At 39.1% G+C, this 27,781-nt stretch overlaps 1 protein-coding gene across 2 annotated transcripts in view; it reads left to right on the top strand.

Annotated features, from left to right (window-relative positions):
* The window catches only part of MBP (myelin basic protein), a 123,286-nt gene that overhangs the window by 19,640 nt on the left and 75,865 nt on the right, over positions 1-27,781 (top strand). For both annotated transcript variants that reach the window (XM_087758034.1, XM_087758028.1), the window contains exon 2: positions 8,727-8,801. In XM_087758034.1, the coding sequence (XP_087614160.1) occupies positions 8,751-8,801 (51 nt within the window). In that variant the 5' untranslated portion in view covers positions 8,727-8,750. The remainder of the gene's footprint in view (positions 1-8,726; positions 8,802-27,781) is intronic.

Here is a 27,781-nt window from a genome sequence, read left to right as displayed (position 1 = left end):
TTTACAGGAAACCCATCTCTTGGTTGATATGTTTACAGTATAGTTAGATTATATATGAAGTCAGAACAGAGGGAGAGAAAGGTCGGGCAGAGAGAGAGAGGCTTTTTCCTCTTTTTTTTCAGTTATTTAATTGAGAATGATATAGTGGTTCAGTGTTTTCTCACAGCAAAGTTAACGGTGTCTGGAGAGGGTGAATCATCTTCTTGTCCCATCTGTCAGTCTGTTGAATATGAGAAGATAAGAGCCAGCATACAGTGCCTTTGGTTCCTGTGTGTTTAGAATTGCAGGTGTGCATTTTGTCATCAGTCTCTACAGTGTGTTAATGAAACGCTGATCGTCAAAGTGGCTGTGTTGACTGGGAAGCTTAGGTGACCTACCTCACTTTAAAAGGGAGAATATACTGTTCACCATTTGGAGAGGACTTGTTTTTCTAAGCAGAGAACGGGGGAAAAAATGTGAGTCTTCAAATATATCTTGTTTTTATTCTCATGGTATCTTTTCATTTTTATGTGAAAACAGATGTAGGTGTTGTCTGATTTCAGCGTACCTTAAACTCGAAACCTGAAATCTCCAAGTAACAAATAATGATACTTGTCTGCTCTGTGCTTTTTCCCCTCTGGTCCTGGTAAGATTATTACTTTGGTCTGAAATTCTCTAAGATTTGTATTTGAATTTCATTCTTTTTTTCTTTCTCCTGGTTAATACTGCACTTATATATTCTTGTGTACTGGTTTATCTTTTTAAAAAATATTTTAGCATTTAGGACAAGTGTGTACCTTTCAGTTGTTGACTCATTGAGGCCAAGAGGTGAAGTCTACAGCTGTGGAGGTCTGCTCCTAAAGGAAATACGGTACTTCAGAATCAATGATCTTGGAAAGTAGATGGTCTTGGGAGCCTACTGTATTTCTTTACAATATCTGGAATGAGGTTGTGACATGTCTCTGTTCTTAGCCATCCTCTCTATATTTTGCTCTGTCCTGGTTTTTGGTTTTTTGTTTGTTTGTTTTTTAATCAGAGATTTTATTTTACTGCAATGTCAAATTGTTTTGTCTCTGGAGCACACAGGTGCTGGAAAAAATCACCAATGATTACATGTCTGATTCTTTTCAGAGGGTTGGGAAAAATTGGTCCTTGCTCCTAGGTTTGTATGCCATGCAGATCTAAACAATCCTCCAGTATGGGGAAAAAAAACCCCAACAGCCTGTTTTGCTGTGGTGTTGTGTGTAAACGACAGTATGTAGCAAATTAAGTGAATCTGTTGATATTAGTGACTGAAATAAAAATAGACAAATCAGTCTTCATTTCATAGGAGGGCAACATTTCCTTTTTTATATAGGGTCAAGGGATGTGTATGTCACGCATATGTGTGGTCCTCTCTGTTCCCTAGACTGGGAATAGCTGTAAGGCACAAGTATCTCAGCAAAGGCATGGAGGACACAGAAGGAAATCTACATTTTGTTGAGCCCCTGAGGTGTAGGTGCTGTGGTAGAAGTGCAGCAGGCAGAAGAAATGGCATGGTTGGGTGCTTGGACATGCTGTACCTTGCCCCAGGTCTTTGGTGTGGTACCTCGCTCCCCCATCAAATGCACGGGCCTCTCTTTTAAAGTGGAGGTGATTAAGGAAATTTATGACCCTACAGGTGGATTGACATAGGGGTCACAGTGCTCCACTAGTCTTTGTGTTTTGAAGACAAACAGTAAGCATGTGGCTAATGCCATTTGATTATAATCGTTGACTATTTGTGTTTGTATAAGGGAGTATAGATATCAGTGCGTGCTAAGTGATGTTAGGTTAGCATTTTTCTGTTCATGAAGGGAAGCAGAAAAGCCCTGTTGAGAAATTTGTTTTAAAATTGTATCTTTTCTTTTTCTTAATGGGGGGGATGAGCCTGATGGTGTTCCAGCAAGGAGAGTGAAGTTGGTTGAAGAAAGAAAGAAAAGCGAGAGAAACCTAAGCTACATAAAATAAATGTCTGTGGTTTAGCAATTTCATTATAATTGTTTTTACAGACTGTTGTCTGTAATCAAGTTTGGACTATCCTTAGCTGTGCTGAGGTGAGATTCCTGAAAATCACATGCTTTTACAAAAAATAACATGCAATATTCTTCTTGTTGGCCATAGAAAGAGGAAAATCGTAAACAAAGCAGTCAGACAAGATCTTAAAAAAACCTTGTGTCCTGTCTGCTGTGCTTACCCCATGGCAATTTTAGGAAATATCTTGCAACAGCATTCTTTTGCAGGATATATTCTATCTCAGTGTTGTAGCCTTTCTCCTGTGTCATACTGTTTGCATAAAATTGTAGTGAAAATTAAATAATTTTGTTGTCCTTTGCAATGATATATGAGGTGTATGTAAATTATTGAGCAACTGTGCTAGCACTGGGGAGTACTTTCTCAGATAAATAGTGTTTCAGAACTTGGCCCATCTCTCAGAGGGGTGGTTTTCTAGGTCTCGGATCCTTGCTAAGGCATGTACAGTTGTCTATAAATGTGGAGATTGTTGTAATGTCTAGATAGGCCAGGAAGGGCAGGACTCTGATAGGCAAGGCACTGTACAAGCATGATTAAATACACCTGTCCGTACTAAACTCGTGGTGACTTCTCTGGTTTAAATGTTACGGTCGCCACTGAAATCTTGGTTTTGATCATTCACAGTGGAAATGTGTCTGGAATATTGTATTTTTCTTTCAGGAAGGGTTCTTCAGAGAAATATCATTGTGGAAGTCAAAAGTGAAATAAGGTTTGATCTAGTAAGGATTTCACACTTTTACAGGTAATGAAAAATTAAATCTGCATTCGATAACGAAACTTGTAAGGGATATAAGGCACTATATTTTATGAAATAATTTAACACTTGAATTAAGAGGGCAGGATTCCTAGGAAGGAGTTTGCCCATGAGGCAGGTTACTTTTCTTACGTGATTGCTCACATCTGTCTCTGAAGCACCTGACTGTGACTGCTGATGGAATTAGCTGCAGGTCACTTACCCGTGCCTGCCAGAGGTTTTCTTTCTTGGTGCATTGGAGTAGCAGGTTACCACAACGAGGGAATTCTGAAGAAACAGTTGAGGTGTGCCCAGTGTCTTGGTCTGTTTTGAAAGAAGGCTAAAGTGAAGCGCTTCCTTCCAAAGATGTATATCACACTGAGAGCCTAAAAAAAACCCACTCAAAGATTTCCATCTAGCTGGCAGCCAGCGCTGGGCAATGTGTCAGCTTCCTTCCCAGGAAGCTACGTAACCTGGACCTGACACTAGGAAAAAAAAAAACAAAACCTTTTGCATGTCATTTTGCTGGGTAAGTTTGTAATTAAGAGTCTACATTAGAGGGCTACCAAAATTAGAGAGAACTTGCACATTTCCTAAAAGTAATTACGCTTTTTATTTTAAGATCTGGATATAGTCGTAAAATGCAATATTTACTTGGATAAGAATAGTCATTAATTTAGCAGGAAGTTTTAAGTAAATTCCTCAAATATTTTTATATTCTATGGTTACCCTTCCCATGTGTGAGTAAGGCCAGGAGCACTCGGTAAACGTATCTAGCATTGTAGCTCCGCACAATTATCCAAGAACATCAGTCTGTGGTGAATACCTGTTCCTAGACAAGGTAATAATTATGTTCTGGTACTTGTAAATATGTAAGTACTTGCATCCCTTTATTATTATGTGTAGTTCTGTTGAGTCATAATTAAGTGTGTGGGAAGAGGTAAGATTGAACCCTTATTTTACATAACTAAATTACTCTTCAAGGATCCTGTGATTTACATTTGGTAGTTCATGTATTTTAATACTAAGTAACCATTAATGTTCAATAAAGGTGCTCCAGGTGTATTGGCTTATAGCCTCTTGTAACTCCTGAATTACAGTTGGTGACCTGTCACTGTAAACCAGCTCCTGGGCTGAAGGTTGTTGTTTGTATTTAGACTATACAAAAATTATAACGTTCTGTGAGATATTAGAGGGGAAGGACACTCTTTAGAGTCTGACGATTACAAGGGGTGAACTTTTCTCAGGCTCTCATGAGTGAGTAAGAAAATGCTATTTGCAGTTAAAACAATAGAACCTGCAGAAAGTGATACCATTGCATTTCTTGGTATATTCAAAAAGTTTAGAGAAGCATCTTTCTGCCTTTCAGGGAAAATTCTAAATCATAATGTAAACCTCTTTATAGGACTGTCTGTGTGTATGGGAAGATGATTAGAACCTCTTTTTTTAAATTAAATTAACTGCACCTCTAACCTCTTTTTTAACTAAATTAAATATCCATTTAATTTCAACCGGCAGACTAGAATGGGCTAAAAAAAAATATGGTGCATGTTTCTAAAACCCTATTTTTAATCAACTGTTCAGATGGAGAGAAATAAGTTACACGATCCCAACATACGTGTATTCTTATAGGTATTGTTTATGAATGTGATGTGTAGAACTGACTTTTTCCCTCCCTTTTTGTATTTGTTTGGTTTTTATTTTTATTTTGTGTTTGGCAGACAGCAAGGAGAAGTTTCTCTCCTGGGGTGAGGCAGTGGCGTTTCTGTAGTTGTTGCTAGTTGGAATATGGCTTCCTATTCTGAAGAAAGCGGGAAAGCAGCCTGGTCTAGTCTTCCCTCGGGTTACCTGTTAGACTGACTCTGAAAGAAGGTAAATTGATGGGAGGAGAAACTTTATTTTATTTTATTTCCCCAGGCGAAATCCCTGGGCTGTTTTTGGAATTACCTGAAGCAGCCTGGGCTAGCTGGAGTTATTTCTGTATCAGTCATCGATGGGGAAGTGCCCAGGTCTCGGCAGCAGAGCTGGCTGAGCTGGGTGGGTGGTGGCGGCGTAGTGCTGAGGCGGCTGAGTGACTCTGCAGCGGCAGTTCACAGCTTCCTGCCGTGATTCGCTCACTTCACTTGAAAGAGTTGTTAGGTAGCTGAAATGTTTTCAACTTTGAGTCCTATTAAATCGGTTTGCTCGCATGGCCTGTTATTTCCTGAGCCTCTCGGACAGTTTTAATATACTGAAACACAGTCTTGGTGGGGAGTTTTATAGAGGAGCTGGTGCTGTACTCTGATCGCTGCAGACCTGCATAGTGTCCCCCCTCATTTTGTGACTCAGGCTCATGTGCAAAATCTTTCGTCTCACGGGATTTACGAGACTTGCAGGGTTTTACCTGGAAGGTCTCGGGCAGATGCTGTTGCAATTGTAAGCTCGATCTCATGCACAGGCCTATTTTGGCAGCTTGTTGTTAGATGTGATTCACGTTGGATTCAAAGAAGGTTACTGCATTTCTACAGTATTTCTGGTTTTGCATTGTTTTGGAGCTTCATGACTGTTCTTGTGGCTGTTCATCAGTGCTAAAGCACATCTGGATTCCTCTGCAAACAAGAATGTTGGTCAGTTGACTGACATTTGTTAATAAGTCAAAGAAATTGCTTTTTCCGTATATACAGGGCTGCCTAGTCTGGCAACCTGTATGTTATGAAGGTAACTAAAAAGAAAATACAAATCTTTTTCCAGCTCAGATTTTTTGAATAGTTGTCTGCAAGTTCCTGCAAAGATCGTACAATGAGTAATCCCATTGAAGTCAGTGACTCAACTCATTGCATAAAGATTGGCGCAGGTAGGAACCTATGCAGTGTGGTCTCCTCGTGACAGTAAGAACCAAAGTCACTGTTTAAGTCTTAATGCTTCAGGATGTACTTGCACCTTGAAGTGAAAATGACCCATGTGCTCAGTTTTCAATCAAGTAAGACAGACTTGGGCTTGAGGCTAAAGTGAAAAACTAGGTCTTTTTGTTGCTGTAAATGATTTTAATGTTTACAAGCTTGTGTGTATGTATGTTTTCACTTCCTAATCAGATATTTACAGAACAGTTGACACTATGTTTCCTTTCCTAATTCATGTCAGATTTTTTGGAAGCCTTTTTTTTTCCCCAAAGGATTACTTCCAGTTTTCTCCATTTAATAGGTAGCATGAAGAATTCTGTAACTTTCAGGATATTCTTGCTATCCAGCTCGTTCTTTTTGTCCCTTTGGCTAAAAAGTAGCTTTATCTCTATGTAAGGAATTTGTAGTAGGTACCTATAGCTAACTTCTCTTGAGTTTAAACATCTGCGTTCATTTATGCATGAAAAAGATGAAGTAAAACGTAGTCGTATTAGTGTTAGTTTCTGGATATGAGTTGAGAATAAGAAGGGGTCGATCATGTGAATTCTGTCCATAAGCTGTCCCTCTGACACATTCAAAACAATAAAGGAAAGGGAAGTGCAGATTTACAGGCTTAATCAGTGCCATTAGTTCTCAGCTTTTAAGTCTGTTCCTGTAGAGAAACGTAACGCTTGGCCCAGATGTAGGTGTACTCTCAGACCACACTCCTAACTTGGGATAGAGTTGTGCATTTCCATTTCTCCAAGCCTTTTTTTCTTTTTTATTCCCTTCCATGTGTGATTTTTAGCATCTTGCTGAAGGAATTATGCATGCGGGAATCAGGAGTGCATTGATCAGCCATTTCATACACTTCTCCGTTTGCTTGGTTTTCCTTTTGTTTGCTTGCTTTGTGCAGACATTTGAGCAGAAAACTGGCCTTATCGTTTTCAGTTATCTGTGGTGTGGCAGCGTGGAAGTTTTTATTGCTTTTCTTTTCACTGGCCAGCAAATGACTTTTAAACATTTATCTGTCTTAGTTTCACAGCGCAGCTCATCTGTATCTGGTATCTTTTTCTACCTTGGCATTGCAGGACTGGGGCTCTGCAATGGTCAGTGTTTCACGGGTGCAGGGTGGTTGTCCTGGAGCGTTACTCCCAAGACACCAGGGAGACAAAGGGGAGGCAGGGGGACGCTGATCAGAGTTCTGGTTTGCAAGTGTTACGTTGCCTCCGTAATCTGTTTACTTAAACATCTATGTGTTACAGATCAAGTTTGATAGTTAATCTTTCGATAAATGGCTGGATAAGTAACACTCGGATCACTATGCCTTTATATTCTGTCGTAGACATTTCCTATAGTTTTGTATTGCATTCTGGTTTCCTTATTTTGCAAAGTAGGTGATGTGACAGGTGAGCTGCTGCTCATAATTTGTAGAGGAAAGGCCAGTTTGAGGTAGTTCAGCTCTGAAATGCAGTTCATATGAATTTATTTGTATTTTTCCTTGAAAATTTTCATAATCTCACAAAAATGTGAATTGGTGGTGCTGATTTCACAATTTAAAAGGATAGGGGTTTTTCTTTTAAGCTTTTATGCAATAGATAGTGCTGTTTAAAAAAAAAAATCGGTGTCCAATTTGCCAGTAAACTCTACCTTGAGTACACTTACTGAGTCTGGATGGTTTTTAATTTTTCCTTTGCGAGACCTTGGAAGTGGATATTTGTGAGGAATTATTTAATCAGATACAGTGATGTGTGGCACTTTGATTTTAGAGTGAATGGAATTCAGTGGATAGTCAAATGAGCACTGCAGACCCTCACTAATTTGAAAACTTACCATTGAGGGGGGAATAAATCTATCAGTCTCTCCAAAAGTTGCAGTAGAGATACAGGACAAGATTGCTTTTGATAAAGTACACATTTCTGTGATGGAAAGTCAGAAGTAATCAAAGTCGTCATCTTTAGAGTCTTGTGGTACACAAATCAGTGCATGTATCTGGGGTTATAACTATATTTTTATGTTCTACCGAGGTAACTGGTTAATAGCCTGTTGTTTTACTTCATGCATTTTCTATCACAGCAAAGGTCTAGTTGTCTTTTCTCCCAAGCCTTTTCATAAGATTATGCTTAATGAAATAACTTAGCCCTCTGATAGCAAGAGCGTTGTGCCAGGATTTCTGATGCTAAAGTTTTATGGTGTATATACCTCTGTTTATTGCAGAGCAATGAAGTGTTGCTGTTAGCACCAGAAATTTAACCTTATTACTGAAAGTTCAGCTCATAATTCTGAGAGGAAAAAGTCCACTTGAAACTTCTTTTGCATGTAGTTTTAAGTTTCAGGACTTTAAATGCTACCTTGCAATGAATGCATTTAAATCAGCTGAAGGCAGCAGCTGTGGATAAGATCCTGTACAAATACATGCTTCTATGAGAAGAAACATGTAGTATAACCGCAAGTGTACTCTAAAAGCTGAAATTTGAGTGTTGTGGTTTAACCTACATAAGCTCTATTAAAGCTGAGATACAACAGGATGAGCCAGAAAAAACAAAGAGTTGGCATTCCTTTCTTATGTGCTTGTCATGAAAGTGTGGGCTGTAAAGAACTTATCCATTCTCACCTCCACAGCAAATTCTTAGTTTAGTGTGGTGCTTTTTTTCAGTAATTGCTGTTTACGTAATGGCAAATGTGAATTTGAAAGAACTTAATTGATCTTTTAAGGAATTTTGTAGTTACGGATAATTTGATACATATTACACTGTTTTGGTATTATAAATGTAATATTGAAAGACAGGGCCTCTATCTAATTTCTAATTTAGTCTTGTTTTATGTGCAAATTTCACAATAAACATTTTATTTTTCCTCTTCTGCTTGTCTTTTTTTTTAAGAAGAAGGAAAGCTTTCTGGTATTGCTTAGATTTGCAAAATAGACCAGATAAGCACTTTTTTGTTTTTTTTCCTTAGGATCTCTCACAGATCTTACCTTGGACTGTAAAAATGCTTATTGTATGAGAAGTATCTCTTTGTTCTGTGTCAGATGAAAAATATAATTTGTATTTCAATACAAAAGTATTGGTTTGAAAAATGCTGTTTTGGTTTTATCTTTTCAGAATTTGAAGTTCTGGTGATCCATCATGGGGAACCATGTAGGAAAACGAGAACATAGCGCTGACAAGTCAACCAAGGTAAGTGCAGAAAATTGAAGAGGCAAGACCAATTCAGAAATATGTATGTTATGAAATACATGGGGTTTTAGTGCATTAGTCTGTTTACCAGATCGCTTTCACCGTTACTGTTTTGTAGTTGTCAGTATAAAATGACTACCTTCTTTTAAAGAGGGTCCTATGAGATGTGGCCAAACCAGGGGTTTGCTGTGCTGGATTTAATGAGAGATGTGATGTTTTCTTGCACCAGATCCATAGCTGATAAAAAGCTTCTCAGTCATAGTGGAAATGAACGAAATGAGCCTTAGAAGCATGATATTGCAGAAATTTTTAAAGAGCTAGTGAGCTGAATTATGTTGTGTGTTGACAGCTTTCCATTTGGGCAGTCATTGGCTTTACCCATAAGAAAGAAACTGTACAGAAACACATGAAATAAGAGAATTCTAAAGGAAAAGATTGTCAGTCTGAGGAGATACAGCTTTAAAAATCTCCTTTCCAGGAAAAAAAAAGATGAGAACTAGAACTATCAAAATGTTCATTAGAAGTTGGTATTTGCTTTCTAAGCCTCTGCTGACACTGTTGTGTGTTTTGCACATAATGTGGTATTCTGTTTGCCTTGTGATAGTATCTTGTTTATTTGTTTTTCTACATTGTACCGGAAGAGAATTCACGCATATCTTAAAAGAAGACATCTTTATATATATATATATATATATAAAAAAAGATGCTTCTGGTTGCTAGCTAATGCTAACTTCCCTCTACCTATCCCCATCCAAAAATAACAGTTCACAGCCTGAGCCCACACTGTATGAAGCTATTGCCCTTTGCATTGGACAGATGATGTAAACAGATAGTTCTATGCTTTGTCTGGAGGAATGTGGGTATTTTGCATTGCTGTGGCAGATAAGCAGCTATCCCTAAAAGGTATACAAACTAGAATTTATACAGTTACTAGTTCTTTGCCATCTCCTTTAGGAAAATACATAAGCATACTGGAAGGAATAAGGAGAAAACAGCAGGAAGAGAGGACAACTGGCTACATATGTTTTTGTTTTGTGTTTGTGCAGTATTTTGCAGAATGGTTTTGTGGCCCAAAGTTTCAGTACAAACAATAGTGTGAGTCCCGAGTTGCGGTCTTGTAGTGACCGGTTTTGTAGGCTTCCCTTCTAGAAAACTCCATTGTGCAGATCCAGCAAAGTCAAATGCACGAAACAGATGTATTTAGCCGAATGTTTTGATCCTTTCTGATCAAGGGTGTGAAATCCTGCAGGTGTGATACAGCAGGTACACAGAGCTCGATGGGCTGTTGTGCACCACGTATCCCCTGTTTTGGTCTTCGAGGACAAAATTTGGTTAGAAAACACATCGTAACTTTTCTCCCACTGTGGGATCACGTGTGTCTGATGCATCTGGGTGCAGGTGAGTGAGTTGTCGGGCATGTGCGGCCTCAAAAAGGAAAAGATTCTGCGAACTGTAGCAGCCAATGCAATAGGTGCAAGTTTGCAGTGGCGAGCAAGTCGGGTGGCCATGAGTCTTGCAGTTAGTGTGTAAAAGACAGGTCTACAAGGAAATGGATTGCTCCAACTTTTTTTTTTTAATTCCTTCTTTTTCCTAATTAGTTCATGGAGAATACTTGATTCTGCAATCAATATAATATTCATTTCCCTAAAAAATTTTTGAAGGGGGAGCTTATTTCTGTGGTAACATCTTCTGTCCATCACTCAGCCTTCTAGACTGACAAAAACCCCAAACACCCAACCCCTAAACTTTAAAATAGGCAATACTTGATCAAAATTTCCCTTTGTGCACGTAAGACAGTAATCATGTCACAAGAAATGATAAGACTACAGATTTAAAATCAGGAAATGTATGGTTAGGGTGCTACTATGTATTCCACATAACTAGTCAATCTTGATTCAGTTCTTAAAGGCAGCAGTAACCATATGTTGTACCTTTTTTTTTTTTAAGCTGAAGTAGCTTTTTTTTTTTTTTTTTTTGTCATTCAGTATAGCTGTAAATTAAAACTGTTTTTCCACCAGTCTTCTAGTGTGGTATGGGACACAATTGCTGAAGGCTTGCAGAGACTACAGTGGAAATGCTGAACTGCCTCTCCTTGCTCCTAGCAATAGAACTGCAATGAAAGAGGCTAATGTCTCATTAAAGGTCTTTCTAAAATTCATTACTTGTAACTTCAGGCTGTTTGCTATATTTCTTTTGCCAAAAATACAGTACCAAAGAACAAGAACATTTTAGGTAGCTGCTTTGAACCTGCGATGTCAAATTTGCTGCACAAACACTGTACTGGCTCCTGAACTGACAGACCAGTTCTCCAGACGGCTATTTTATGTATAGTGCTGTTAGAGAGACTGTTGGCAAACTGTAGCAATCGTGACTCTTGGTTGTCCAATACATGTCCTGTAATACAGCAATTACTATGAGGTTTTTTTGAGTTGGCATCTAGCTTTGCCTTACTTTCAGTAAATTTGGGTATTTGAATTACAAAATTAGAAACAGAGATCTGGAAAGCAATTATTTCATCAAATGTCTACCATGACACCAAGATGCTTTCAAACGGGGAAATACGCAAAAGACAACAAGATGGCTTCCTATGCTGTGATACTTCTTTCAAAATATTGTTCTTCTCTTGATTTATAAGTATGCCAAGCTACAGTGATTATTTAATAAATAATGAGATACTGTGAAATTAATTGGATGCTTTGAAAAATAGTTGGTCTGTTTGAGCTAAATAATGCTGAAAATATTTACAAAACCCTCACGTTTTACTCAAAGCAATAACATGCTCCATCTCATTTCTGTCAGATGTCTTTCTCTTGTATTTAATGGATCTGCATTTTTTTTTTTTTATAGTTTTGTGAGGTACGTAAGCACTATTCAATGAGCCCAGGAATTTGTCTTCTTTCTTTTTAGTTTGGATGATACTAGACTTTGCAGTCTGCTTAATGCATTAGTAAATGTGTAAGTATTTACTTTGTTTTTAGTGTTAATACTTGGGTTTAAACTTACATAAATATATCTAAGAACAACTATAACAAATGAATGGGCTGTCCTTCATGCCCTGAGTTTCTTTAGGTTCTCAGAGAGCTAAATGTAGAAGAGCAGAAAGAGTAGACAACTGAAGTTTTATTAGTCCTTGTTCAAAGTTGTAGTTGATCTGCGTTAATTCGTCACCCTTAAGCTGTGAAGTGCCACGTGCTCTTTTGTAATGACTAAAGCTGCCTGTAAGAATTATAACAGTGCAGTTCTCTGCTACTCTCCGTCTTGATTGTCTCCCTCAGAGAGTTCTGCACAGCATGTATATTGCCATCCCAAAATCACTGAACCTTCTTGATACCTGTCAAAACTGTCCCTTAACTTCATTGATTGTTTGGGAAGATGGGGTTGGAAGGAAGGTTTCCGTCATTGTCCCATCTATTCCACAGCAGCTACCAAATGCACCAAGTTGATGGAGCCTGGTTTCCACGTGTTTCAGATCACCTAGTACCGTGGGGAGCTGGAAACCAAGCTTGTGACCTATAATAAAAGATCAAAACCCACTGCCCTGCCATGTCAAGGGGTCACTTAAGAAACTTAGACAGGCATGGAACATGTTAGATTATTGGAAATACTGGATAATCTACCTATTTCGTGCCCTTGATGTACTTGGGGTGTGCTGTAAATAAACACTAATGAACCAAAACAAATTGCTACCTCTGATATCTGACTCTGAAAAGCTTTAGGAAATGTAAATGGCCACAGTATATTGCTTTCTCACAGGCCAGAATTGAAAACAGGTGTAGTGATGATAAGGCACTCAGTCTGCAATTTAATGGTTTTTTTGAACTAAAAGGTGTCTGTTAACAATGACCAAGTCTTGCTGCATAGTAAACTTATGAAAAATCTTGCCTTTAATTGCCCTATGTATGTACTTAGATTCTATAATGCATTTTGCAGTGGTTGATTTGATAATTTTAATAAACTAACTGGTTCTCAGTGTTTAAGGAGAACTCAGCATCGTTAGTTTAAGGTAAATTGCTATGGTGAGCATGTATCAATAAATCGGATCGTTTCTATGCTGATTCTGAGGAGATTCTGTTTTCTCTCCTCTTTTTTTCCCCAGTTGTCTTGCTAATGTTCAGAAATTTGCACCCTGTGCAGCCTTACTCCTGATAACATTGGCAGAAAGTTTTCTGGCTCTCCCTGATGAGAGGGAGGTGAAATTCTGAAGATGGCTGCTCAGTATGGTAGTTGTATTGTTCACCTCATAGATGCTCGATGATCTGCAAGCAAAAGGGTTTCCACACTGATCTCATCTGATGCCCTACCTCTCATGGTTGAGACCGCTTAGAGACCTGAGCCATATGTGTGGTTTTTACCAGGTGCTTCCTCTTGGTATGCATCATAAACTATCAAGAAAAGGAAAAAAAACCCAACAGATGAAGTAATTTTATTTGCTTTATTAATTGCTCTGAAGTGTTATTTTTGTAAGATAGAGGTTTATTTTTTAATACTTACAGTTTGAGAGAGACTTGACATACAGATTATATGGATTTTGAAGTCCGGGATATGCTTTTCTGTAAAAAACAAAAACAAAAACCAAACAAAAAAACCCCCACACCAAAACAAAAACCCTCAAACAAAAAAAAAAAATCAAATTTGGCATCTTATTTTATTACGCTTAAATAAATAGTCATATTACCATACATAAATTAATCAGAGTGCAGCCTTTTCACTTTTTTCCTCTAGCAAAGTTGTATAGCACTATTTTTATTTTCTAGTACAATTGTGTATTTTTTCAGAGTTTACCTTTTGCTGTAAAGCAATGAAGAGCACAGGGGCTATAGTGGTGTATTCTTTGTAATTCGATATATGGATTAAAACACTCCCTCTCAAGCCCATATCTTTCTGAAGACAAAGGAGAAATAGAGAAAAGCGCCAACGTTTTCTGCGAGAGATTTGATGAGCTTTGTCACCAGCCAGTGTTACAGGTTACACGCTGTAGAAATCCTCTTGACCAGCCAGTGTCTGGTTAAGCCGGTGCCTGGTACAAGGAAGCGCTGCTTTTGGAAGAGGCAAAAAGGGACGTGAAGGGAAGTTCTGGGCAGTCAGGTTAAGCAAGACCCATTCCATTTGGTAGACATCTGTTTTCTTCAAATTCTGCCATCAGCCTAGATTTGGCCTTGAGCAAATCGTTTTGTGCTCGCTCTATCCTCCTATTTCATTTCTTAACCTTCATACTGTCTCACTGGATTGTTTGTTGGGGCAGACGCAGTGTCATTCTGTATTAATAGTAGTGCTTGGAGTCCTTGAGTGGAGCGTTCAGGCACTAATGTGCTTCGGCTAGTGAGACGATATCATAGCGATACAGAAATGACGGTACTGTTTGCAGCCTCTGAGAATGCCAAGTATGCGGTAGCTATGACATCTGTCCTCAAAAATTAACCTTAAGACCATCACTCAGTATGGTATTGGAAGTCTACGTCTAATGTTTAAGTAGGTGAGTAGCTCTGCTATGAAGTTAAAGGGAACAATTTATGTGTCTAAATCCAAGTAATGTGTTTGAATAGTTGACTGTTCAGTAAACTCATCAGGTGCTGGCTTTAATAGGCTCAATTGTAGTTATAATATTTAATCTTTCTAGCGTCTAAAATATGCTAAGCTCATCGTAAGTATGTGTGGAAGATGAACTGTTCCTGGATCAGAGCTGGTGCTTTTACGCTTGCCCGTTTCCCTGTGTTGCGTGTATGTGAAGGCCACTGAAGGTGTAGCGAGGCTTCCGTGCAGAGCAACTGGTGGAAGAGTTAAAGTGGGAGGCAAGGCCGATGCGAGTGAGGAGCAAATTCTGGTCAGTGCCACAGCACCTGCTGCTGGCGTTTAAGGAGTTGCCTGAATTGTATAATCTTGGCAGAATGTCACTAGACCTGCGTTTCAGTGAAAACGTGAGTAAATATGTAGGTAAAGGTCACATGAAATAAGTTGACAGCGTGTTTTTCTGTTGTGCGCACAACTGCTCAGTACTAGTGTTTCTTGATTTAGGTCTTGAGCTGGTTGAGCTTGCATGGGTGTAAAAGGAAGAGGTGCAGTCGCTGTGGTTTTGGCTGGGGAGGAGGTAGGGTCTTGGGCTTCGTTCTCCCCCCCTCAGCCTGCAGAACTGACTAGAAGAAGAGGGAAGTACACTGTACTTTTTAAGGTCTTCTGCTTCAGAAGCCATGCTGTTGTGGTACAGTTTCCTATAGTTCCCTTCGTGTTAGCTTTGATATAGAACTAGATAAATGTCCCGTCAAATGAGTTTAATGACAGTACCACTTAAATTAGCAAGGAGTTGGAAGAACAGGGGTGTAATGCGCTGCCCATTCTTTGTGAGCTCTCTGTGAACTGTTCTAGTTGCTGAGATGGCTTTTCTAATAAGAGTCAGCCCATACTTCAGCCTGAGAACATGTTGTTCACTGCTTTAGCATCTTCATGCCAGAAAGATGAAGGCGAACCTGTTTATATCTTTAGTTTTGAGGACGCAGTAAGTGACATGGAGATCCTGAAAGGGAGCAGTATCTTCTTCCTTCCTCACATAGCCTTTGTGTGCTTTTACTGTTGAGGTGGTCATAGATCAGCATGCGATACGTTGTATCACCTGCTCTGAAAGTGGATGGGCTAGGTCAAAGTAACAAACTAGAATTTTCATGAGTTCTATTTGAGAAGAGCCTAAAAAAACTTTTGGAGTAATGTATTACCTGAGAAAGCAGTTATATCTGTAAAATCACTTACGGTGAAGTGCATTCTCCCTATTAGAGAGATTGCCAAGCTCACCCTATGGGTACCCAGGGCCAAACCACAGCAGAATCGCCAGTATCTAAGATATCAACTGGTAAATCTGTCCTGTAGCACTTATTAAAGTATTAAACCCCAGTAAAAATGCATTTTGAAGTTTGTCCTCATCGTTCTCCCCTAATGCTACTTCTGTTGTCTTTGATGCTCCTGGGCAGTACCTGGGAAGAAGAGTGCTGGAGCCATGTTTTATTTCAGTTCTCAGTTTCATACGCTTGTATTTCTGATAGTGTAACTGACTGTGCAGCTAGGCCAGTGTAACTAGTTATGAGACGTGGTTTTACACTATGCATCGGTACAAAGCCAAAACCCTAGCTCTGCTCAGGTCTGATGCTAAATGCTCTGCTATGAGAAAAGAGAAGTTCCACATTGCTAAGGCGAGTTGAATCTTGCTCTTGTTTGTAAATTCAGCAACTGTGAAACAGACATCAGAAGGAAAAAGATACAGCGCTTTCCCATACAAACTGTCACTTTAACAGTAGCTTCTTTTTGCACTTCAGAAGCTGAAGAAGAATTTCTTATGTAATTGCAGTTATTTGTATGCTGAGTAAATTTAACCTGTCTGTGGCTACAGTTCAAAAACTGATTTTTCTACTTTGAGCTAAAGTGTCACGGAATGTTTTTCCTTTTTATGTAACTTTCTCGTGCCCTCTGCTTTAAGCTGATGGAAATAAATGTAGCATTTGCTGGAGAAAAAAAAAGGTTTTTGCAAAAAGAAATTGAAAAACTTTTAAGCAGAGTAATATGACTTTATTCTTGGTTGCTGAGATAAGGTTCACTGTTAAAAACAATCTGATCTTTCAGTGTAGCATCCCGTGGATGTGGCCATAAAAATATCAAAATTTGCATAGAGCTGAAAGCCGCAAGATACGTACCACTTACCCTGGATAATTAGGGGAACTTCTGAGCATCAGTTATAATCAAGAAGAGGCAATAATGGAAATCTTGCATTTTTGTCACAGTGCCAGGGTGACACTCAGATTGGTGTAGCTGGACTTAGCTAGAACTGAAAGATGAATTTAGGGAGGCATGAGGGCACTCGGCTTGCTCATGAACTCTGCAGCTCAAAAGCCACAGAGAAGTCCTAAGAGCCAGAAATCTTAGCAAGTCTATCACTGATGAGATCTACCCTTAAGCAAGTCACTTATTATCAAAACAATACTCACCATTTTTGGGTCTTCAGTTATTCCCATTCTGTGTAAGAGCTTCAGGTTTGGATTCACTGTCTGGTAGTGCTGAGATTTTCAGATGAGTTATGGAAATCCCAATATACTGGAAACATCTCAGTTAAAAGGTGCTATCCAAGACTGTTACATTGAAATCCGAGTGATTTTTTTTTTTTTTTCTTTTTTGGTTTTGTGGTCATAACTGACTTACATGTCTAGCACATTTTCCCAGCCCTTCACACACACCTCTTCCTTCCTCCCTTTATCTTCCTTCTACTCCTTCTTACACCCAGTTTCTTTCTGCACGCTGCTTTCTGCCAGCATCTCCATCTCTGATGCAGTCTAAATTCAGTGCTGTGTTTTGATTTTTCTGAGACATTAGATATAATACTTAATTGCTAACAGTGCAGGTGCATGCTCAGAAGCAGTGAAGAGAGCACCAGCTAACAGGCAGTCTGATCAGGAAGGTGGGAACACCGTAGAAGAAAAGAGAGAAAATTTGCACTTTTTTGACAACGCATATCCACTTGAAAAATGGTTTTCTCTTCCAGCCAGCTCTCTCTCTTTATGTTGACATATGACTTTCAGCAACTATCCCAGCCTGCTACAGTACCTTGCTTTACAAAGCAATCCAGCAGTGCCATTGCCAATATTTGAAAGCTGAAAATCAGAAATGTCTCCTTCTATTTTTATGACCAGCTATCATCATCATTTATATACTGTTTTGTCATAAAGTTGTGCTGCTTTTTTGCATCTGTACTTTGTACCTGTTAAAGAATTTGTTTTATGCAGAAAACAGAAGAATTGCTGTTGAATTATTTTGGGGAAACGTGGCTAAAATTTGCCAATGTGAAGTGGAACTGTGTGCAAAACCTTTAAATTCCACTTTAATTACTTGTGTGCATATATATATATGCGTGTGCACACATCCATATATAAAAAAGTACAAGTGTATATTTAAAAAATATATATATAAATGCAAGTGTATATTCAAGTATAGATACTCTGCTTATATCCCTGTAAGGCTGCAAATGTGCTCGCTATCAAAAGGCATGACCAGTAGCCTTTCACCCTGGGGAGTCTGGCTATCCTTTCTCATCTTCCCTGTGAACTACAGGCTAAATGTTTTCTTAACATTGAGCCAGAGCTTTCTACTGCAGATGAGACTTGCCTTATGGTGCACAGTGATAAAGTCTGAATAATCACTCTCTTTTTTTCTTTTCTTTTTTTTTTTTTTTTTTTTTTAAACCCAGTGTCTGAAATTCCAGACAATCCAGGGTTTTTTTGAGACTTAGCAGATGAAAGGTTGGTGAATGTGAGACTCTGAGAATCTCAAGTCAGTGCCTGTAAAATTTCAGGAATGTTTGTATCTCAGAAAATATATTAAAGATATTTCAGTTCTTACTACTACTATGTATTGATTTAAAAAATTTAATATCTTTAATATATTTAACAAACATAAAGTACTAGTATAGATAAATATATCTTAGTGTTCTAGGAAAGGATTCAGAGCTCACAATAGATGAGACCCACTGCATAAAGTAACAACTATTTTGTCTTTGGTACACTGCTACACAGAAAACTCCATATGTTTGGGACAATTTCTGTTACTTCTGGAGCTTGGCCACATGATACGAGATTCTAGGTCAAAAGCTGTACATAATGAAGACTAAAACTAACTAACTTGCCTTACGCTGCAGGATACTTGCTGATAGAAAGAGGTCCTCTCCTTTGATATGGTGCTAGTCTTCAGTTTCTTTCAGAATCAAATCTGTGTTCAGAGAAAACTTATGTAATATGTTTCATTTGATATGGATCTGAACCACTGTAGTCCATTACATTCAGGTTGGCTTAAATGAAGCATGTTGATTTGTAGGTGCTGAAAATGTGGATCTGCAGCATTTAACCTTAGGATACTTGCAGATTCATTTACCTGACGAATTACTTTTAATGTTGATTATTTTTTTTCCCCTACAATTCAATATTTCAAGAAAATAGGATTCTTAAGAGAAGTTTTTTCTTTATCTTTCCTTCAGCTAATTTCTTGCCTTATAGGTAAGAGTATTGGTAAGTAGAAAAAATAGGTGAAATACCTATTTAGAACTAAGCTTTAACACTTTTTCCTCTTGTTTTGACTTCAGTGCTTTGTGTTTTCCTTTCCTGCAGTCCTCTTGGGAGGAGAAGGAACACAACTCCATTCTGGAATTTCTCTGATGTACCTCTTCTGTCTCTTGCACCCTGTTTCCTTTCCTCTGGTGTCTTGTCTTATATAGGCCCTATAAGGATCGATAAAAACATCTAAAAATGAAAGTTCTATGGAGCTTGGGGGAAAGGAGGCCAAAAGGTCCCTGTCAGTGGATGCATTCATCTGTATCAGTGGATGCCAAGATCTTCCAGGCGTCAGATTCTACTCTGGAATTTCGCAGAGAGAGCTTCTAATGCAATAGCGTAATTCAGTTAATACTGTAATAACACTGTATTGCAGCTGTTGAGTCACGTGATTATGGGCGAATAAAAGATTTGTGATATTTTGGAAGGTTACGAGGCTTGACACATAGACTTTGTATCAACTAAATTGTGCGTCTTTGATCACTTCTAATTTGGCCTGCTGCTGCTGTATGTAAGGGACAGGAGACCATCTGAACGTGTTGTACGTGGAGCCCCCAAGGGAGGTGGCTCCAGCAGGAGCAGGGAGGGCTTGGCTTCGATACCAGCTTCTGAGCACTGGTCTCAGCAGCTGACAAGTTCTTCTGTTTTTTGCCCTGAGCAGCTTGCTTTAACCAATTAGGCTACAAACTGTGGGCTGGTGGAGCAGGTGCAGAGCTGCTTTCTTCTGTGCAGAGAGCCAGATGGCCAGTTAATTGTCCCAATCACTGAGTAAGACTAGGCCAAGTCTCCTGCTCAGTTCTCAATTCTGCTGCTGTGCTGCCAAGTTGAGTCTTGTGGCTTTAAGAAAATGAGAGCTTCAGGGACATCTCTGAGCATCTGGACTTCTCTTAGTCACAATTTAGCGTGGTTAGTTTCAAACCTTGAAATGGTTCCAGGCTGGTTTTTGTTTTCTTATAAGAAAAAATTGCCTGATGCTCAACAGGAGTAAAGACTTCTTGGTCTGAGTTATGACATTGTCAGTATTCAGGTATGGCTGCAGTGGAGGGAAAAACTTCAAGTAGGAACCCATATTTTGAAGGATTGATTCTCTGGGATTTTGCGAAGAGAACTTGTATCTGTTCAGTTACCTATTACAGGAGAAGAGTTCGGGGGGGTGGATTTTGAGGGGAGGGTATTTTCGTTCACTAGAGTTTCCAGAATCCTTTTTTAGGATAATTATTTTTAATTCTTAGGAAGAAATGGGAAATGATTATTTGAATGGTGCACTTAAGAAGATGTGCTAGACTGTTTTTCTAAGGGATTGTAAACTTGCTAATAGAATTGCAAATGAAATGTGTTTGCTTATCTATATGCTTATACTTAGTCACTCAGTGTAATAACTGCAACTATAGTTTATGTGTAACCTCTTCATAGGAATATATTCGTTTGTGAAATGCAATATATGTAACCCATTCGGTTGCTTTTGTGTCAAGACAATCCACTTGTTACAATAAATCATTTTAGGAGACAAAACTGTGGGGTGCTAGAGGCAAAGGATGGGACAAAGCAGAGTAATGTTAATATGTCCTTTGCAATGGTAGGGAATTGAATTAAAAAGATGCCTAGGTATTTCCAGTCAGCCTTCTATTTTATTCAATGCTGAAAAGACATTCTCTTGGTCTAAAGTGGTTCTGAAGTCCCGTGTTGATAGTTATTCAAGCGGCTTGAATAGGCGGTCAGTCAGTTCACAGGTAGCCTGTATATGGGGAGGATCAAATCTATAAGTTAATACAATACAGCTATTTAAGTTTTTGTATTTAGAGCTGATGAATTCTAATCTGATTTTTTTTTTTTTTTTTTGCATCCGTCATGCTCCGCCTGCTTTCTTCAGCCCTGGATCTGTTTTGCACAGCTTTTTTTAATGGTGTTTTGACTATGGATCTGGTGGTACCAATTCTACCTGGAAGTTATATTGCCAATGGATTATACTACCTCTAGGGGAGAAGGTGAAGAGCTTTGCGTAGTCTGTTGTGCTTATGACTGAAGTCTGCCCTGCACAGTATATGAATAACAGAAAGTCTGGCCAAGGTCTAACTTCTTTGAAGTTGTACCTGCTCCTTTTTTATGATGAAATACCAGCAAGAGAATGGCAGTGGAAATACCTCTTTGTTCATGCACAGGTTTTCTCTCTCCAGTTAAACTCTCTGCCTAGAGAAGCAGTTGAACATAGCTGGTGCAAGTTTGATTTACAGTTCCCCACGACTCCTTCAGTTCCTGCTTACGTATAGAATTGAGGCATGGATTTTAGCGTTCACAACACATGTGCAGTAATGTAAAATTCTATTTATGTGCGGAGGGTTACTAAGTAACAGTTGCTGAGGGAAATGCAGTCTTTAACTGCCTGACGTCTGTGCACTTAAAATCGCCAGTCAAGTAGTGCATTAACATAGATTTTGCACATTAATGTAATGGGATTTGCTGTGGGCTGTGTGTGAGCAAAACCTTGGGAAAAAACAGCAGTGTAGTTTGAAGAGTTGGAGTCTCTCCACAGCCTGATCTTGCAGACAGGAGATGAAACCCAATTTTCCCCTTCTCCCTCATCGTCTTCATACCACACCATAATTATGGACCCTGATATATTTGTGTGTATTGATATCTATATCTACCTATAAATATAAAGGTTCCCACATGTAAACAGTATGTTTTGCATGTGTATCTTCCTTCAGGGGGAGGAAGGTTGTGTGGCAAACAAACAAAAAGCCTGTTGTGACTCAGGGATAGATTGGGTGTTGATAATACAAGGAGAAGTTTGCCTTGAGCTGTGTCTCCTCTACTAACTGTGTTTACCTCTAATTTTGCACAGAGGTTAGCAGAGGATTTGTTTTTTCCAAGGATTTATTTTCAAGAAATATTACTTTGGAAAGGTCATGTGTCTAGCCTTGAGATGGAGCTTATGTATTGAAGAAGGTTCTACTTAAGTGAGCAACCTTTCATTTAAATCAAACCTAGTATAATTTACGCTAGGGCTTTGAGCTGGAGACCTTTATGTGCTGATGAAAATGAGCTGTTGAACTGTCATGAAGTCCTACAGCTTTTAACTCCTTTCTCTGTTACAAAGCTACTTTGTGTCTGCAGATAACTTGGAAGATGGAGGGGGTGCGTCTAAATAAGTGGGAAGGTAACATGAGCTTATTGGGCTCTATGATTTGCTCATTGTGGACTACATAGAACTGCATTTCAGTGAGGTTCTTGTATTAATTACATCATTATGTCAGTGTACATAAAAGATAGGCAAAAATAAATTTGGATAAGTAACTACTACCACAGTCCTTTTATAAAAGTGGCATAAATATCTGTCAGGCGTATTTAGTTGTTAGTTTCTTGGATTTTCGTAACGTTGTGTTTAGCTGAATCCAAGGATGGTATTTGTTAATCACTGAGAAATGCGTTATAGCCAGGACTTGATATCATGTTATTTACCTGCGCTCTTCAGTAGCCAACATTGCTACTGTCACGTGGATAGTATGATAACTTGTCAACCTTGCAAAATTCACTTCATTTATTCACTCATGGCAATTGGTTTTTATTTTTTTTTTCTTGCTATGGATGATTTACAAAACAAACAAACAAACAAAAACAAACCAAACCAAAACCAAACCTGCTGAAATCATCAGTGTAAAAGCTGTGTACATTGATTTTTGTTCCTGGCATTGCAAAGTCTCTTGACATTTTTGATGGGGTATAATTCTAAAGTACTGTCTGGCTGCATTTTTTTGCCTGTGTTTGAGACACCGTAGCATCTGAGCTTTTTTCCGTAGTCTCTCATACAGTCCAGCCATTTTGGTTTTGAGGCCAGAAACCTTTCCCTCTGGGGAGAAATCAGTCCCGAGTTCTTCATTGCTGTCAGGCTACTCTTTTTCTGTAACTCTCTGTGACCAGCTGTGACTGTTCAAGTGGTTTTAAACTGATGTATTAGCCACAGCTTTTCCCCTGGGACGCTGTCGTCTCTGGTGACACTATTAACTCCAAGCAAAGTATCTTTAAAGTCTGTAGAAGAAGCAAAGCAGAACAAGGGGAGAAAATCTGTCAGCAGAGCTCTTAAGTACATGTCTGTTCTTCCAAACCCCTTTCTTGTTGCTATATAGGGACTCGTGCATCTTTTCTCTCAAATGCCCAAGTTTAGAGGAACTGGGGTTAAGCTTTTTTGCTAATAGTACCTTTCTTTGCCATGTACTTCAGGAGCTGCTCGTCAGTTCCAAACATCTGTAATGCAATCATTTATAGTCACTTAAATGGATGCAAAAAAATAAACAAAACCTTTTTTTTGCAAAGCTGCTTTCTGGCCAGTTGGCCCCCAGCCAATCCTAGTGAATGGGGTTTCAGATGCAGGGCATTGCATTTGCCTTTATTGAACTTCATGAGATTCTCGTTGATCTATTTCTGTAGCCTGTCAAGGTCCCTCTGAATAGCAGCTCTGACCAGTCCCCAGTTTGTTGTTATCTGTGTCTTTATTAAAGACATTAAATGATATTGGCCTTAGTGTTGATCCCTGAGGGATGCAGCTGCTGACTGCCAGTTGGACTTTGTGCCATTGATCACAATCCTTTGAAGCCTGGTGCTCCAACCAATTATCCACCCCTTGTATTCCTCCTACCCAAACCTCATCTTGGTTTGACTATAAGGGTAGAGTGGCAGACTGTGGGAGGCTGCATCACAGGCCATGCTAAAGTCAGGGTGTATGATGTCATGCTTTCCCCTCCTCCACAGAACCAGTCATTTCATCACAGGAAGCTATCAGGTTGGTCAGATACCATCTGCTGCCCTTGGTAAATACAAGCAGGCTGTTCCCATTCACCTTCTATCCATGGAGAACAATTACCGTTAAAACTATTCTGTTATCTGCCTTTAATAAAAAGATAAAACAGCTGAGCATTTGAAATGCTATGTATTAAGGATGGCTCTCACTTTACTAATGCATTATCGCCCCTTCACTGTAGACCCAGAGGTTTCTGAGCACAGAATGTACCCTACCTTTGACAGTCTTTTATACTTCAATAAAGTACTGCACTTTGGGATAATTGACCAAAAAATACTGGAGATGAGGCCTTTTTCTTTCAAGATAAATCCACATAAAAGAGAGTAGAGGCATGAAGTGCACTTTCCAGTAGGATGATGATCCTTGCTTGCTTGAAACCTTGCTAGAAAGATGGACACTGGTCACAGCTTCACAAAGACTTGACAAATTGATACCAGCCTGTATATAGTAACTCTTAACAGTACAGAATTAGTGTTGAGTGGTCATAGAAGAAAGGCAATGCTGGCTGGCTAAGCTAAGGCTTTTTTTTTTTTTTAAATTAAATAGCTAAAAAAGAGGAAACATCTGAAAATTAGGCACTGAAAGAAAAGGTGGAAGTTGAAGAAGAGAAGAACAAGTGTTCCTGCCTGGAGTTTGAGGCGGACTCAGGCAGCGAATAGAAGTGCTCACTGGTAGTGCTCCATTCTCTCCCACAAAGCCTGGGGCTTGCACAGATGGTGACTGTAAATGGTGCAAAAGTAGAACTTATTTAAATCACATTTTTTTTAAAGATACAGCTTTTGAATTTCAACATGGTACAGATATGTCTTTATTCCTGCCTTCCCCCACCATGATACTTTTCTTTTCCTGAAGGTGTGAAGGGTTTTTGCTAGAACCACGTTAATGAATCAAACTCTGGTAAACTGAATCATCTTTTTAAATGTCAGTTTCTGTTTGCTTTTTGGCTCACTGAGTGATAAGGTGGCTGCTCACAGGTGTGGTTGTATTTCTGGTATTACTTCTCCTGTTTGTACATGCACATGAGTCTTTCATTGTTGTCACTTCTGATACTTTGGTGGTAGAGAGGATGGACATTTATTTTTACAGTCAGTTGGAAATTTCTATTGGCTGGTCTTTCTCAGGTTTGTTTTCTTTGTTTGACTTTATATGTTTGGAAAATGGTAACTACAACTGTTTAAAACAATACTGTCCCTGTAAACTGTTTCATTTTTAAAAAAATAACAACAAAACAAAAAGTGCTCCTGAAGAACAGTATTGTGTACAGTGCAGATGGTGTCTTTTTTACTCAGTGGTTAGGTTTTCTGCTCATGCTTTTCAAACGGTATGAAACATTTATATTATGGAGCATGTATCTTATCATATTGGACATCTGAAGACACTTTTGATAAATGCTTTCTGATCACAGTCTTTTTTTTTTTTTTATGGTACATAAATGGAAGCAATTAGGTCTACAGGAAAACCTCCCCTATTTCCAGGTGACTAATAGTGTGTATTTGCTGATGAATCAGGTGTCACCTGGGACTGAAGAAGCACTAAGTGTGAGATCTGAGTCATTTCCTCGGGCTCTCAAGGTTTGTCTTATCACTGGCTCATGGTGGTAAGCAGCAATAGTGAACTCGAGATGACTTTCTGAAAGTTGGGAATGTGTTAAATTCTTGATATATAGGAAAAAAATGTAACACTTTACCTGTACTCATTACATATGAAATCACCAAGACATGTGAGAAACTAGGCACATCACCTTACCGAAGTTTGGATAAACGCTAATAAGATCACGTATGTAAGTATTCACATCTGCATGTTACAGTCTGGGCTGTGTTAGAATGTAAGTGTGCTCCAGAGGAGAGCACCAATACCTGAAGGTGGCAGTGGAACTGGTATAACAAACCACTCAGTGGCCTGGTAGCCAGAAGTCGCTGAGGTCAGGCTCCAAGTGGTAGCCCTTACAATGTCTAGAAGCCCCAGTGAGATCAGGTGCTCTGATCAGGTTTAAAATATGCGCTCATTAAAGTGCGTTTATCTCACAACTGCATAAACATTCTGATGTTATTGCTGCTGAATGAAACAGTGCACCCTCTCTTTCCTTGTAGCTTGCTTCTTGCTTTAGCGGACCTTCCTATGCCACTTGGGGGCAACTAATGAAATTGGCCTCTGCCATTCATTAACACTGGTTGCTGTTCAGGGTTTGAGTTTTTTTTGTTTTTGTTGTTTTTCCCCTCACAGTGGTCAGTGCAGTTTGAATGTCAATTTAGACATTTTAAACACAGCCTGAACAGTTGCCTGAAAATAAACAATTAAAATGTCATCTTTCTGGGCATCTTTGTAAACAATCGGTTTTGTATCCCCCCCCCCCCCCCCCCCCCAAATGTTTTGCGTCTGAGGCTTTGTTATTCCCTTCTGAGATGGGAAACTTATTGAACATGCAGGTTAGTATTTCAGCCTGCTAGCTTTCTACATGTGTTACAATGCTCCATTTTTCTTTTAATCATATTGGTGCAATTGTAACTCTGAACAGTAGTTTTTATGAGAGTGCCTCTGTGTTGACTTAAAGCATGGAGGAAAGCATTGTTCTCGTGTTTTGCTTTTGGAAAACAAAATAACCAAATAAGAAGCAAAATCATGGGGAGATGTTTCTGTTTTTACACGAGTTATTGACATAATGCCATTTACAGAGATTACGAACAAATTTACTCTGAAGGCATTCACCTTTGTGAAAAGCTGAGCAGGCTTTAATGATGAGTTCAGTAGAGCCTCTTGCTGGAGTTGCAATTCTCACCATTATCAGTGTCACAAAATTGGTTGCTTCTGAAGAAGCCATCAAAGAAGAAAATACCAATTTTTATGTAACATCAGACTTCCTGTCCGCTCAGCGTTCTTGCACAGAGTGATCTGTGTGGGTACCGACTGGGTACTTGCTGAAGACTTTGAGAGAGTGCATACGATGTCTGAAGAAGAATTGGCATCCTAATGATTTTCAGATCACCTTCTCTCTGAAAATAATATGTCGTGGTTTAACCCCGGCTGGCAACTGAGCACCACACAGCTGCTTGCTCACCTTCCCCTCCCCGGTGGGATGGGGGAGAGAATTGGAAGGGCAAAAGTAAGAAAACTCATGGGTTGAGAGAAGAACAGTTTAATAATTGAAATAAAATATAATAATAATGATAAATGGTAGTGAAAAGGAAAACAACAACAAAAAAAGAGAGGAACAAAAACCCCAGGAAAAAAACAAGTGATGCAAGTGCTCACCACCTGCTGACCGATGCCCAGCCCATCCCTGAGCAGCGATCACTGCCCCCCAGCCAGCTCCCCCAGTCTATATGCTGAGCATGACATTACATGGCATGGAACAGCCCTTGGGCCAGTCGGGGTCGGCTGCTCTGGCTGTGCCCCCCCAGCTTCTCGTGCACCGGGCAGAGCATGGGAAGCTGAGAAAGTCCTTGGCTAGTGTAAGCACTGCTTAGCAACAACTAAGACATCAGTGTGTTATCAACATTATTCTCATCCTAAATCCAGAACACAGCACTATACCAGCTACTAGGCAGAAAATTAACTCTACCCCAGCTGAAACCAGGACTAATAATAAAGCACCATGATCTTGTTTAGTGCATATGAACACTGTGAAAAGGAAACGATCATCTCAGCAAGGGTCTGCTCCTCCGTTCCTGATAACAGATGCTAAAGTCAAAGCAAGCAGTGAATGGGAGCAGTTTCTCTTTGTGTTGGAGAAATCATTGTGTAATTTTTCCTTGTTATTGGAGTGGATTAGTTTTGGTTAGCTTTTTTTGAGATTCTCCTGACTTGTGTTGTATTGCTGTAGTGTTAGTTAGGTGTATTGTTTTGTGTTATTTATTGTGTATTTTATGATAGTCTTTAGGGTTCAGTTTAGACAGTTTCTTGAAAAATGACTGACGGGTAGAATAGTTCAGAAATCAGTTAATCTTCTCTTTAGATTTTGCATTTTGTGGTTGGTAAGGTAACTAGTGAAAGTGGGAAAGGGATCCTTGTTTTCTTCCTCCTCAAATGCCTGAAGCAAAATCATAAATTGATTATCATAGATGTTCTGAAATTGCTTTCTTAAAAATATTCAGATAAGTATTGTATACATTTCA

The sequence above is a fragment of the Nipponia nippon genome, unplaced genomic scaffold (genome assembly GCF_047370975.1).
Source record: "Nipponia nippon isolate SJK-2023a ecotype South Korea unplaced genomic scaffold, ASM4737097v1 scaffold_1, whole genome shotgun sequence".
Lineage (NCBI taxonomy): Eukaryota > Metazoa > Chordata > Aves > Pelecaniformes > Threskiornithidae > Nipponia > Nipponia nippon.
The sequence above is the reverse complement of the archived record's forward strand: the minus strand, read 5'-3'. Positions and strand labels throughout refer to the sequence as shown.